Genomic DNA, 14,900 nt, shown 5'->3' with positions numbered 1-14,900 from the left:
GATGTGAAGTACTTCAGCCGAGACGTTTCTTGGAGGCTGGTATGGTATTTCTCTAACTAAATATAATTTTAAGTAACAAAATCTTTGGGTACCAAATGTCAAAAAACCAATAACCCCACATGGAAATCCTGATTTAGGAATGGGGTAGTGCTCTATTGGAAAATGATAAGCACTCCTTTCTCTAAGGAAATCAAACCTGGGTTAAATAAGCTGTAAACAGTGATTGCTACTTCCCACATATATTTTTTTAAAATTTACCTTTTCTAAAAACAATATTTTAAAATTAGATTAAAAGTAATGAATTACTATATTACCTTTCTGTAAATTTTTTGGATCTGGTCACAACCTTCATTTGCTACCTTTTGAAAACTGAACATATTGTTCACAGTTTTAACAGAGACCATCAAACAATTCTCTATATTAATCTCAACTACTAGAGCCCAAGGGAATTTCTAATAATACCCTAATAATACAGCAGATGACAAACAGCCTGTGTCACACACCTGTATGAATTTATCACTACAAGCTCACCGACTGAAAACAAAACACTTCCTTTTTGTTACCTGTATATTGACAACTAAGACAATAACAATATTTGAAATGCTAATGTGTTGATTTTCAAGTAACAAGCAAGAGCATTTTGTGAGCTAGGTACTTATTCAAGTATATAATATTTTTGTCTTATTTGAAGGTATTTTCTATACAGAAGTATTAGACCTTAGGCAAAAAATGTTTTTTTTTTCCAGTCATATGTCTGGGAGAAGTCTCAGACATGACTGAAAAAATTCATTTCATCCAGATGAAAAAAATATCTACATGAACCTCATAGATATTCTAAGCTACTTTGTTGCTTTAGAACTTTTTTTTTCCATCTCTTCTCCCCTCCAAAACATATTTACATTTTAAGTATTCTTTAACTCATTGTCACTGCTAACTAGAAATATGTATAAACAGAAATCAGACTTTGGCAATTTCCCAGACTATTTCAAAGCACTCAGATCCAACTCTACTTGCCAAGTCTTGATTCTCCTCTGAACACAATGTCAAAAAAGTTGAATTATCAAAAGTATCTCCTGCTCAAGTTGATCAAAGATCTGTAGAAATAATTCAACCACCTCACTGCAAAAGAGTTGAAAACATACTCAGAAAAAAAAAAAAAAAAAAAAAAAAATTGACTCCTACACTTTGTGCACTGACAAGAATTGACTAGGTATCTCTCAACTCCAAGATAAACAGGGACAATAATTATGGCTTCTGCTGGGAGTGAAGACAATGGAAAATCACATGCTTACTTTAAGACACTGATTCAGTATCTCTGGGAACTCAATTTCCGTATTAAGTTTCTGCATTAAGACCAAACAACAAATATTTACCAGGCAACTAAAACTGCTAACAGAGAGATCAGGTTAGAACAACTACAGACTCATTTCTGCAGGTTGCTGAGCAGTGGTTCTTATCCAGCAAAGCACTTAAGCAGATGCTCGACTCAACAGCTTGCAGGACTGAGAATCAACGTAATAAATACTGAAGACTCCAGTGGGACTGAAGGAGGCTATCTGATAAGACTTTGTTCTATGTATGTTTGCTTTACACACAGCAGACTGGAATTATAAAGCATAAGGAATGGAGAATGAAATATTCCTCATTAATTTTCCAGTTCTTGGTCTCTAAGGAATCTGAAATCAGGGTGTTGGAAACAGGATGATACAGGGTTCTGCCATGCAGTGAGATGTAGGGATTGTAAATCCTAGTTTACCAGCACACCTAGAATGTGCACAAGTAAAGTTTTAAATCTGGTTATATGTTTCTTCAAAATTGTAATCAAATTATTTAAATGCAGGCTCAAAGATTCCCTATGCCACTCCATTAAGTAAGGTATTAGACTAGTAAATCTTAGTTCTTGGTGTTGCTATGCCAGAAACTCCAGTTTCACATAGAGAATGCAACAACTGACCTACATGGAAAAAAAAAAAAACATTCTATCACCAACATCATGAAAATCAGAATTACTTTTGGTAAGAGGGAAAGGTTTCTATAGCAAATAGACACTAGTGCATCTGATTATCAGAAAAACACTGCTGCACCCTAGACTAATATTGACCCATTCCATTTAATACTGGAATTAGAGTATTAGAAGAGATACTGAAATATGTGCATGCTAAGAAGTGGGGTCAAGAATCTGTACTTAGAGAAAGTCAAAATGGACTACAGTAATTTTTTTTTTCTTTTTAGTAAATACAGGCAGGCTCATGAGATGATCACTATGTAAGGGCACATATATACCCACAAGCATAACTTTTCAGTCAGTGTCTTCCAAAAAAGACGCTCAAAGCAGCAAAAGTTATTCTTAACACACTGTTAGTTGAAACTGAGCCAGATTCCTGATCCCAGCACTATTTCTCATACGAAGATTGTGTGAATACTTATGAGAGTGCCACAGAAGAAAGAAAGAAGATACAATCCAGTTATTGTGATATTCAGAGCTATGCTGACAAACGTGTGAAGAGCTTTACAGTGAAACTTCATATAAAGGCTACTCAAAAGTTTTGAAATCAGTCTTACTTAAGTGTCCCTTTTTGCAGTTTTAATTAATGGCAAACAGATCATATATCCTACTACTTCCTCTCCCATGCTTAATTCTGGGTGAATCAAGTAAGCAAGTCCCAGCATTTTTGTGGCATCTCTTATAAGCGACAATAGAGTTTATGGAGTAGGATCTCTCAGAGTGTAATCACATGCACATACAACATCTGTGCAGCTCGTAAAAGGAAGGAGCAATCTTAGATAGTCAGGAGAGAAATCTATCAAAGAAAACAAGCTAGGTGTTCTTGACGTACCATTGACTAAGCTGGTATTTGCATTATCAGTGGCATTTGCACCTGCTGCACCATCTGTAGCTGAAGGAGGGTGGGAGGAGGGATGGGAAGAATCTACTGAGCAATAATGGATAAAAAAAACCAATAAATAATAATAATAACAACATGAACAAATGCACATGACAAAACAAAAAATAATCATGGAATACTATGGCTTTGTTTTCTCCAAAGTCGATCTCATTTAAATTAATTAACATAACGTTCAAAAATAAAATGTCATTACGGAAGTGTTACAAAGTAAGGCAAGAACTCATAGGAGGAATAATAATAATTAAATAAATAAACATGAAAGACATTTAACAAAGTTAGCAGAGCTGGTGAGAACTGACTGTACACACCAGTGTGTACATTGCTTTGGTCCTTTTACGTATAATTATTTTTTACTTTAATATAATGTTATGTAAGCATTAAAATGGTTGAAATATCTCCCTTGAGTTAATGAATCTACTCAGCACATGAGTAGTTTTAAAATACGCAGCATACTACATTACCTATTGTGTGGTTTATGTAACATTGCGCATTATGATGTACTATTGCTGAAACATCCCAGTCTGACGTGGGCTCAGCCTCTGTCCTGCCATAGCAATGTCCTGTCATAACACTGGTCTCGATAGAAACATTAAACTTTTCAACACTGCATGAGGAAATGGCAAATACAGTCTTGAGGAGAATAATGAGTTTTATAAAATTCAAATAATAGATATTATGTAATTGCCTGTTTCGTGGTGAAATAAAGGATCCAAAAAGAAAATCCTCCTTTTGTTTTCAGCAATCATCTGCATATTAGAAAAATTGGTCAAAAAATCTTTCCTAACAGGAAGATGAAAAACTCAAAGGTTTTACTACTTCGTGATGGTTTTTTATACTAGAGTTCCAAAAATTAGTCTCTACAAATAATAGAATAAGTTTTGCTTTGTTTCTGTTGCTTAACTGTTCACAACAGGACCCAGAGGTCCTATAATGAATCCTGACCTTCTCCAGTACTTGACCCATAGTGACTATTTCACACTGTACTGGTTTATCATTCGAGAAAAATGGTCTTGTTCTGTTTGCAAATGGTAAATTGGGAGAAGAAAATAAACAGCATACAGGATTGGAATACACACCCTGTGCAAGCACATTCATGAAAATTTCAATTGCAAATTTGATTACTGTGATGGCAATAACTTAAACTGTTTTGGTAACTCATGCTTATTTTTTATTCCATTTGGATACTTGCACTAACCAGCACAGCATGAACCGCTAACAGCAAATCACCCCTTCCAATATTTAATATACTGTAATTTTCTTCTGGAGAATAACTGATTATTCAAGCTTAACATTAAGATTTGCAACACCAACAATGCGTGCATACTTCAATGTTTGCCACAAACAATTCTGTCAATTTGAAATCATTCTTTAATTTAACTGGACCGATTCAAAGACAATTATTTTAATCATTAGCTCAACCCTGATTTGCACCAAAGCTTGCTGGCTAAAAGCCTTATCCTTTCATTTGATGTGGTACAATTCTTACTCTACCTGGAAGCTGATGTTCATCCTCCTGTTTCACACCTGTATGATGATTTTACAAAATGTTAATGAATGATAAGAGCATACACCCACATAAGACCGAAACAACTGTTTCTGACTGGCAGGATTTCAGAGAATTGCAGGTTTATATAGGAGAGTATGTCATCTGGGTTTGGGCCTCAGTCTGCTGCCAGCTCTGCCCAGGAGCTCCTCCACACTAGCACAAAGCTGCTGGCAGCATTAGAAGAAGTGAAGGCATTTTCTTGGTATTGTAGCTACACCAAATTAGATTCAGTGTCTGCACAACAAGTTCTTAAGACACCTCTGTAAGAATCTCTGTCTCTGGGTAGTAAGTTCTGAGCACAGCTCAGTGCATCACTCATCTTTCTGACCTCAGTTGCTTCTTCTCACCTACCATATCCTTTGACACTGCCAACACAGATGCTCCCAGATCTTGAAATCTCTATTTCTAGGAGTCTTTCATTATCTATAACAAGATTAGATTATACTGTTCAAAACTAGTCTGACGTGAAAAGAGTTTTTCTTCGGGAAATTTCAGTCTTTCTCCTTTTAAAGTTCCTAGAACTTACCAGACCTAGCAGGTATTGTGCCTTTCTGTGTGGAAATGAAATGGCAAACATTTCTTGAAGCCTTTCATCAAGTAAAAAGGAATTTCCTTAGAGAAACATGGAGTCAAGTGCAACCACTTGTTGAACATGTTCAGAAATGGAAACTGTAGGTCATGAAAACCATTTAAATTCGGCCTTCAAATATGTAGCTTCAAATGAAGTGTGGAAATGAAAAAAGGTGCAATCACACTGCCTGACAGATACTACATAAAATGTTCAGTAAAGCTGCAACTACTCTTTTTTATTGATAGGGAAAAACAACTAAAGAGTAGGAATGTCAAAAAAAAAAAAAATTAATTTGCCCTTAATTATATCTGAAAGAGAAACACTCTTAGAACAAACTTGGAACAAAAATTCTGAAGCAGACTTCAACAATTTACAAGACTGTATGAATAAAAACTGGAAAGGACACACATTAAATCACGTTTCTGCTTAGTGTGCAAGCCATTTTAGCAATTGCTTATGACATCACACTATAATAAAGTGAAAAGACTTTTCTAAGTTTAATGAGACTTTGTGATTTCATTGACTAATACAGGATATGAGTTAAGCTCTGTTAAATTTACTGCTACTTTCTTGTCTTTTCCTATTCTCAGTTTGACCTTTATACCTCAAGAAATTAAACTGTCTCTAAAGTCAGTCACTGACATCAAAGGCTAGCAGAAAGCCACATCTTGTCTTTCTTGTATTTTTGAAGCTCAAAGAAAGATGCTATTTTCATGACCAAGGTTTTGTTCTTTTTTTCTGAAAAAAAAAAAAAAAACCAAAACTACTACATAGATGTAAATGCAGGAGAGCAAAACCTCAGCACATTTTGGGTGAGTATGGATTTATGTAAAGACAAAGCACTGGGAGTAAGCCCACATAGTCCCTTGCATTTAATTATGCACTGAGAGGCTGCAATTCACACTGGAAAGACATCTTGTTACCCAATATATTTATCAGTTAACAGCTTTTGCTGTTTTTCTGTGTGACATGTAATGACAAAAATATATACAAAAACCCCCAAAGTTTCAAAAATTGTATTTATTTGTTAAGAATGGAGGAGAGCTCTGGCTACATAAGACTACATATAAAATCTGTATGTGTCGTGAAATTTACCTTTCTTATCTTTCTTCTCTTCTTCTTCTCCTCCAGCACCGAGCAGAGTAAAGATGATGCCTGTTTGAGAATTCACACCCACAGCAGTTACCAGCATTCGTCCAGAGCCTTCCATGACATGAGTACCTGAAAATATCCAACAGAAGTTTTTTATAGCTAAAAAAGCCACAATGATAACCATTAAATACTTTATGCGAGACTTTTACTATGTTACTGAGCAAGATTTTTTACACTTCAAAATATATTGAGGCCAATATACTTGCAGACCCAAAATAATTCCTATTGTTGTATATTATCCTTAACAAAGAATGGTTGCTGCATCCAAACTGCAAATCCTAAACTACACAACCATTAACCACACGCACCAGATTCCCTTTTTAAAAGAAATGTTGTCATTAGCTAAATTTACATAATCTTGGAATAGTTCAGCTTCACACAGTTAATTCTTGTAACTTTGGAAATACTTTTTCAGAGTTCTGCAAACATTCCTCTGTGACTTTAGTCAAGATTACAGTGATTGTACAAGGAATACTATCACATAAACAAAGTGAAAATATGTATGCAATTTCTCTCACCCTTCTCAGTTCTGACTGATTTACAGACATAGAAAAAATATTTTTGAAGACAATTTCACATCCGCAAACTTGAAAAATCAATACAGAGAAAAACCTTCAAGAAAATGTTTAATTACATCATGATATTCTCAAATAGCAACAATCTGATGTACACCTGAAAACAAATCCTGCATGAGAGATTTCTGTTAGTCTAAAACAAAACATACATTGTTTCTGAGATCATTTGTTTAACTAGGTAATTTTATCATTATATTAAGGAAATTTCTTTTGAGAAGTATTTCATACTTTATTGTATAGAAATTGTTTATTTACAGCTCTTATTCCTATATTGAACCATATGTTAGGTGCATCCAAGATGATGATTTCATAGTCCCTTAGAAACCTTTTGCTCTGAGCTTTGGAAACACAAACAGAAATTCTTAGAAATGATCAAAATTATTCCCATTTATTTTTTGTAAAAAAAAAATTATTGCAGAAGATTTGCAAATGATCAGTCAATTGCACACTGGCTATTTCTGGCTATTCACTGGCTATTGTTATGATGTGTATTCAAGGCCGGTTATTAAAAGCTTCTTAAGAAAAAAAAAAAAAATCTGTCATTGATCCATAGGAACAACTATGCCAATTTGTCATTTCATATGGTGACAAATTCTTAATCTAAAATGTTCATTTTTATGTAATATTTAAAATGTTTAAAGAGAGATACCCTTATCTGGTACTGAATTTTAAAAGGTATAAAGCAGATCCATAGTGCTCCAATGAAACAGATGAATACCAAATACATTAAAGACCAGAAACTACTTACAGATAAATCTATTGATTGAAATAAGCTTTGTGTTGTATCCTTTAGTAGTAGAAAAATTACTTTATGCCTGCTAAGTATAAGTCACTGTGAGAACACAAAGGAAAAGCAAAAATTTCTTCACCCAAAGTAGTCAGAGCATGCTAGGATTGGAAGTTTTTGGGGTTTGGGTTTTTTTAAATACTCTTTCCTATATTTGAAGAAGGAAGTAAATTGGAAACTATGACAATAGACTGTAATACACAAACTGGTAGCCTGGAGAAAAAATAATTGTTTTAAAAAAAGACAAGCGTGTATTTATACCTCTAAGTGAACAGTGGGTGGACACACGGTTAACTACAATGTGCTCAGAAAGTACTGTTATTTAACAATTGGTTTTAAACTATAGTTTTAAATAAATTACATTTAGGATCAGTCATTACTCCAGACTTGGAACTTTGGGACATCAGATGAATGAAAACAGATGGAATCAGCAAAAAGTCCAGTGACTGCATTTTCCTTTGGGGGATCTTTCCTTAGATCCCCTCCCTGCTTCTGAAGATACATTGTACAGATTTTCAAATACCAAGTTAGCCATAAATGTAAGGTTCTCCATTTACCTGTTTTCATCACTGTTTGATTCGTTCTGCATCTGCATCAACTAGGCAGAGACTAACTGACTCATCTGAACCTATTCTGTGGCTGAGGTAAAAATTCTAGTATGCTTATTCTCAATATCTCACCCCTATCACTGACCCACTACCATCATTATCTACCACTCAATATTTTAAAACTAAAGGCAAGTTGTTCACTGATGCCTGTAGTTCTGAAATGTACCACAGCAGGGCATGCCAGAAGCCATAGTAAAAAAGAAAAAAAAATCATCAAACAAGTTTTCTGAAAACTCCTGCAAAATGGATTTTAACTAACTGAATCATCTGCCTGTTGCCTTGAGCAAATGAGGAATGTAATTTCTTATGGAGAATTTTCTTGGGCGTTCAGGTCTACTAAACCTAAATGGCCATGCAAAGATTCTTCTTCCTCTCCCTTTTTAAAAAAAAAAACAAACATTTTATTGGGTTAGTCCTCATATACATAACTTAATTTCATTAATTTATCTCAAAATATGAAAAAAAAGGAAAGGTATATGGACCCGCATCCTTAAATAGATCAATATTTTTGTACCTACACACACGTGCAACCAATTTTTTGAAAATTGCACTTTCTTATTACTGCTCATCCAGTCAGTCCTGGAACATTCTAAGCAATGCAACTATCTATTTATAATCAAAATGGCTTTCCCTAAATAATCAAAATCTCCCATGTTCTTATAAGGAAAACAGAAACAAAGAACAGAGAGAACATCTGTCAACACTAAGCCTAATTTGAGAGCATAAATATCTCATTAGAACACCAAGAAAATTTCAGCAGAAATAAGCTAAATAAAAACAAAAATGCACTAATAGTCAGATGTCTTTAAAATTAAAAAAAAAAAAGCACGACATTCTCATTGCATTAAGAATTTTCTGAGATAAAATTTGATTCCTTAAAAAGTAATTTGCTTTTTTTCGTATGATACAGCAAAACAACACAAACATACAAATTAGGACCACCTGCCAAACAACAAAAAGCTAGCTATATTCAAGCGGGAAGGAACAGAGAAGAACTTTTAAAACCAGAATACATTTAGATGTACTGGTTCAGATAAAGTGGAAAATGGCTGAGACTTAACTTAGAAACTTATAGAAATCACCTTTAACACCATTTAAAATATATTTTAATTAAGAACATGCTTTTAGTATTCCTATGCTTTGTTTTGAAGAAATCTTCTGCATTAGACTACAAAGGTGCGTACAAATATCCTCCAAAAAATGGCATGTACTCCTATGTTTCAAAACCAGCTTTATTAAGAAAATATGTACCCACCAGATTCCAAGCTTATTTCTGCACACCTGGAAAGGGCAAAAATACCCTAATTTGCAGTGCCTTTCTGAACCTTTCCTTAACATTAGGCTTGTAAAACATAATTCAAAACTGTTAAGGTGCACACAAAAGCATGTTTCAGAGCAGGTACTAATTTATCATCAGATGATCTACTGGTACTGCTAGAGAAATTTTTCAGCCTGTAAGTTAAACCAAAGAGCTGAACCTTCTTCCACCTAACTCTGGCATTTTCATCATTTAAATGGTGCTATAATTACATTAGCTTGAATAAAGAAATGGGCTCTCTAACTTCAATCAGTTGTTGTTATGTAACTGTAATTCTGGCAGGAAGGCATGTTTTTCACTTATCTGTACACCAAGCATGTATTTCAATTTCATGTTGAACAATTCTACTGACTTCTTTCCTTCTCAGGACTAAATTTTCAGTGTTAGTAAAACATATTGTTTAACATGCAGACTATTATGTTTGAAGTTGATAAATGGTGACTACTCCAAGACAGAAAAGGAAGAAATCTAGTATAATAAGAAAAGAGAGAAATGGAGTAGACAGATAAGGACCTTATTGCAGGACATATCTGTAAGACAAAAATGCAGCTAAACACAAGACTGCTCAGAAATCCCTAAAGCTAATAATAGTACTAGTAAAATACATTGGAAGTAGTGCTGAAAAGAAAAAAAGAACACCAGAGCATACTACTTTGGGGGTCTTATACTGTTTTGCTACTTCCAGCAACCCTGGCGAACAAAAATTCTCTATTGGCATATCTAAACAACTGGTTTAGTCACTGCAATTATTAAGTGGTAACTTAAGCTAATAAAAAAGTGAACGAACCATCAGAACATCCTTTGGAAAAACAAACAAACAAAAAAAACCCCAACTCATCTACAAGTAATTTCAACAAATCCAAATAATTTTGATCTTCTGAAGCTAGCTGCTTGGTTCTGAAGAATTCTGCTGTGCCAGAAGCCTAGCTTGGAATATTTTCTGGCAAGGAATTAAGACAGAATCAGATCTATTTTCCTCCAGGCAATAACTGACCTGATTCCTCAATCAAGCTTCTTTTTTATTTCCAAAACCTAACAAAGCACCATGACCAAGAGCTTTCTTTTGTGTATTTGAATAAGCTCTGTTTGCTCTGTTTCAGATCTGTTTTGTGCACTGATAGAAACACAGATCTGTAAAAGTTACACTAAGTGAGCTCCTCCATTTAATTCTTTCATACCTTGATCAAAGTAATCTAAATAACTTAAAAAAAAAAATCGTAAGCCTCATAAGGTATTTTTTACAATCTTAACTATTATAATATGTAGTACCCCAAAACTCCTCACTGTGTGCAATACTGAGGCCAGACTCATATTCAAAACTTCCGCATTTAGGAATAATGAATTTCTGTGAACTTTTAACTATACAAAACTTAAAGGGCACATCAGCTTCAATCAGGACAGTTGAGTGGCAGTCACTTTGGTTACCCAAGCTCTCCTCATCTGTTGGTTGATACACATCCATGCAAAGAAATTTAAAGCCAGCACTGTCTCCTTTAAGCCGACGACTTTTGATACAATGGCTTATGCTACACCATGCACACAAATCTCTGTTAATGAACTAAAACTAAAAGTACAGTGAAACTATAATGAGAAACTGCTTCTTTTAGTTTCAGGTCTATCAGACCGTATTTCCATTTCTGACTTCCTAGGTGGTACCAAATGTGCTACATACAGATGGAAATGAACCATCTGATTTAGTCAGCACTTGCACTCTTAGCATGGCTTCTCAAGTACAGTAAATGACTATCTGGATGATTAAAGAGGATATTAAGCACAGAAACTCATTTAGTTTAATTATGTCATCGAACTGAATGAATATTTTTTAAATGTTGTTTCAGGTGCCAATGGTGAAAGTAATATTTCCTGAATCGTAGTGTTTATTGTTCACCAGATTTAGACTCAGAAAACAAACTATGGCTGTAATTCAAATATTACCTTTTTTTGGTCATTCCTCATTAAACCTGAACTGTTCTCATTTTCAACAGATAATTAAGGGAGAACAGTGGCAAACAACATCCTGACAACCTTGGTCAAAATTCCAAAAGCCTGCCTGGACATAACTTACTGCTGTCTTCAGATGCAAAGACAAGAGGAAAATTTAAGGCCTGTTTGATGTTTTTGCTGGGGGTTCAGGGTTTTTTTCTTTAAACAACTTTTATAAAAATATAGGTCTAGGATAACACCCAACAGGAACTCATTTTTTAAACCCTGAAAGCCATGATCGTTTCCAGGTTTTTGAACTACTAACAATTTCCACTGGGCACATCAGCTCCTGCATCACTGGGATTAAACTCTGCACTGCATCTATGGAAGAAGGCATTGGCTTCAGGAAGGCATCCTGAGCAAATGGAGTTCAGGGATTTTCTAACACAGTATGTGTAAAAATTCATTAATATAGGTATGGAACAAAGGTGTAAAATCTCATTAATTCTTCACCTACTTTGTCATCACAAGTAGCAGAAAAAAATTAAGAGTATACGTTTTGTTTAATTTATTATTATTATTAACAATAATTATTTAATAATAATTCTTTAATAATTGTTATGTAACAATAAAAACATAAAAATAAATTTGCCTCCTTATAGCAAAAATTTGAGTTTTTGGGAAGTAAACCAAACCCATCTTTTCTCCTAACTTGACTTTTCCCACCATGCCTTTCAAAGCAATACTGCCATGTTTTTTTTGCAGCCACCACTAAAATCTATGGGTATTCAAAAAGACCTAATTTAATTTAGGAATATGTGAGAACATATGAATCAATGGCAACTTCATAATTGGAAAACCTCTAGAATTCAGCAACAGGATATTTTAATTGATAGAAGTCTATGATATTTCATGATAGAATTTTCTAAAAGAAAATATTATCACAATTATCTGTTAAAAATTAAAATTTCATGCCAGTTATTTACAAAACAATACAGTTACCAGCTAAGAAAAAAGAAACGGAAAAAGAATGAAAATATTTCAAGGATAAGACTGCAGTACAAATTTTGTTAGGAACAGCCAGCGTTCCACAAAATACCGCTGCAGGCCTGACTGTTTACATGCTGGAAAGCAGCTACAAGAGAATTCTTAATCTACAATCAAGTTCAACTTAAATATCTGCACTACTAGGATAAAGCAAATTACTGTAAATCTAGCAAAAATAACAGTCAGTAGTTTCATACAGTACTCAAGAAATTCAGAAAACCTCCTTAAGGTACGTTGTAAATACATCAAAGAGCCAAGGGGACACCAAGAACTCAAAAGTGGCAATGTCCCCACTATTCATAATTTCTAGATGTGTGCTGCCTGCAAATGCTGAGCTCTTCATCATATTTTCTCTGCATCAGTGCAGACTTTGGAGTTTTAGCTGCTCTACTAATATTTGTTAGCCTTTGCTGAACATGGGCAAACATATTATTCAGGCTTTTATAGCTTGGGAAACCTTGGGGGTTTTCAATACAAAAAGCAACAGGTATACATTTAGGCAGGGACAGTGAGACAAGAACATTTAACAAATAAATACCAGAATACCAGAAAGCAAAGGAAATGTTTTTTTCCTAAAAGAGCAAAAGAAATTTGTTTCTCAGAGGTGACAGGAATTTTTTTTCTGTCGTTTGAATAAAATAATTTTTAATACACACTTTCAGGTAGGAAGATGCTTGAAGCTTGCTAAAGTCCAAATTAATTAACATGGTCTTTTGTAACATGAAGTCTGGGGCAATGGCAAGTCCACAAATGACATGAGCAATGCAGCCACCTTTTCATTGAAATCTGAATTTTTTTTTTCTTACCAGACAAGAATTCCATCATTTACATAATGAACACTCATAATCTCATAGTCAGTGGACTAGTTATCTGATTTTAAATTTCAAAAGGATGTGCACTGTTAATTCACTAAAAAATTTCACATCCCTACTCATCACTACTTGTTTCTTCTGAATAAAAGCATCTCTCAAGTTGGTGCTTGGGAAGCCCCAGCTCAGTGAGGCAGAATGGGGGCAGGACTCCTGCAGGAATGTGTACTTACCTGCTGCACTGCAACAGAAATACTCTGTTTGGGACGACTCTTGGCTGACTGTACAACCAGAGAACAAAGAGGATCCTTTCCATGAATAAAATTTCAGATGTATTTGAAAACCTCTGTTACAGGTTATAACACATTGATGTTCATTACAAGATCACCAGGCTGTTATTTTGCAATCACATCCCAGCTGGAATCTACTGACAACCAACCTATTTAGAAACTATCTTTATTAGAATTTTAAAAATCACATTCTGTTTAGCTGATTTACTATATGGAATTATTTTACAAAAGTAAAATATTACTAATAGCCTGAATTTACGACAAAAGTCAAGGCCACAATATTTTAATACATCCATTTCTTTCTTATGCTGTAGTTTCTTTTTCTATTGTATCTAGTATACACAAAAATATAGATAAAAAGATATTTTAAAAATATTTTTAAATTTAAAGATATTTTTAAAAGCTTTGAAGTTTAATGGTTAAATCAAAACTAGCATACAATGAATTGAAACAACTGTTATTTCCCTAAGTGCTACTTTCCTTTTCCTCTGAAAATGTCTCATTACTTTCTCACTTTATAAAATAAGTATGATCATTAGAAATAATTGCACACAATCAAAGAGCAATAGCATGTCTTCTGAACGACAAACAGCCAAGGCCAGTGTCTGTGTTCAATAGATCGGTTGTATTTAGGTTATCAAAACCTGCTGGTGTGGAAAAACAAAACAACAGAAAACATGAACAAAGCAGTGCATAAAAGATAAGTCAGCAAGAATCTGGGCAGATTTACCTGACAGGAGCATTGGGTCTTTGTCAACAGATTTGCGGACTTGATCTGACTCTCCAGTTAAAGAGCTTTCATCAATTTTCAGATCATTTCCTTGAATAAATATCCCATCGGCAGGTAGAAGATCACCTTTCAGTAAGAACATGGTAATGGAAAACCACAGTGGTTTACTAAGATTGTTTTCAGAATCGCGTAATGAGTTTTACTATAAAATCACAATTAACAACAGTTGCATTAAAAAGTAAAATGAAAGCAAAAGTGAAAGAACTATTACCACATTTGTCCACATCAGTCATATTATTGCAATCCTACAGGACCTTTGTATTACAAATACTTTTTGTCAGTGCTGTCCCAGAGTGTATCACGTTTTACATATGATGAACACAACAATAACTGAGATTTTGGCAGGGAGAGCACATGACATTTTTCTTGACATGCCATGAAGGTTTCTCTATCAGACTCCATAAGAATTATCAGTGGCTAATAAAAAGTCAAGCTGCCCTTTCCCTTTCCCCTTTCAGGAAGCCCTTAGCTGAGTCTAGGGAAGCTTGATGATTGATAGAAGAGGTATTGTGCTGGAGTTTGTCAGCTCAGTCAAACACGGAGCATACAGAGTTCCTGCAAAAGCCTTCCTGCTCACT

The 14,900-nt window shown here is 34.4% G+C and overlaps 1 protein-coding gene across 4 annotated transcripts in view; it reads right to left on the bottom strand.

Moving 5' to 3' along the window:
- LOC103768531 (plasma membrane calcium-transporting ATPase 2) overlaps positions 1 to 14,900 on the bottom strand; it is a 170,999-nt gene that overhangs the window by 80,497 nt on the left and 75,602 nt on the right. For 2 of the 4 annotated variants that reach the window (XM_008935675.1, XM_008935676.1), the window contains exons 4-5: positions 14,263 to 14,388; positions 6,119 to 6,244 (exon numbers count right to left, since the gene is read on the bottom strand). In XM_008935675.1, the coding sequence (XP_008933923.1) occupies positions 6,119 to 6,244; positions 14,263 to 14,388 (252 nt within the window). Of the gene's footprint in view, positions 1 to 859; positions 875 to 2,837; positions 2,898 to 4,397; positions 4,431 to 6,118; positions 6,245 to 14,262; positions 14,389 to 14,900 lie in introns of all 4 variants that reach the window. The other 2 variants (XM_008935672.1, XM_008935674.1) reach the window with 2 other exon arrangements.

Source organism: Merops nubicus, unplaced genomic scaffold (assembly GCF_000691845.1).
Source record: "Merops nubicus isolate BGI_N331 unplaced genomic scaffold, ASM69184v1 scaffold19642, whole genome shotgun sequence".
In the NCBI taxonomy this organism is placed as follows: domain Eukaryota; kingdom Metazoa; phylum Chordata; class Aves; order Coraciiformes; family Meropidae; genus Merops; species Merops nubicus.
The sequence above is the reverse complement of the archived record's forward strand: the minus strand, read 5'-3'. Positions and strand labels throughout refer to the sequence as shown.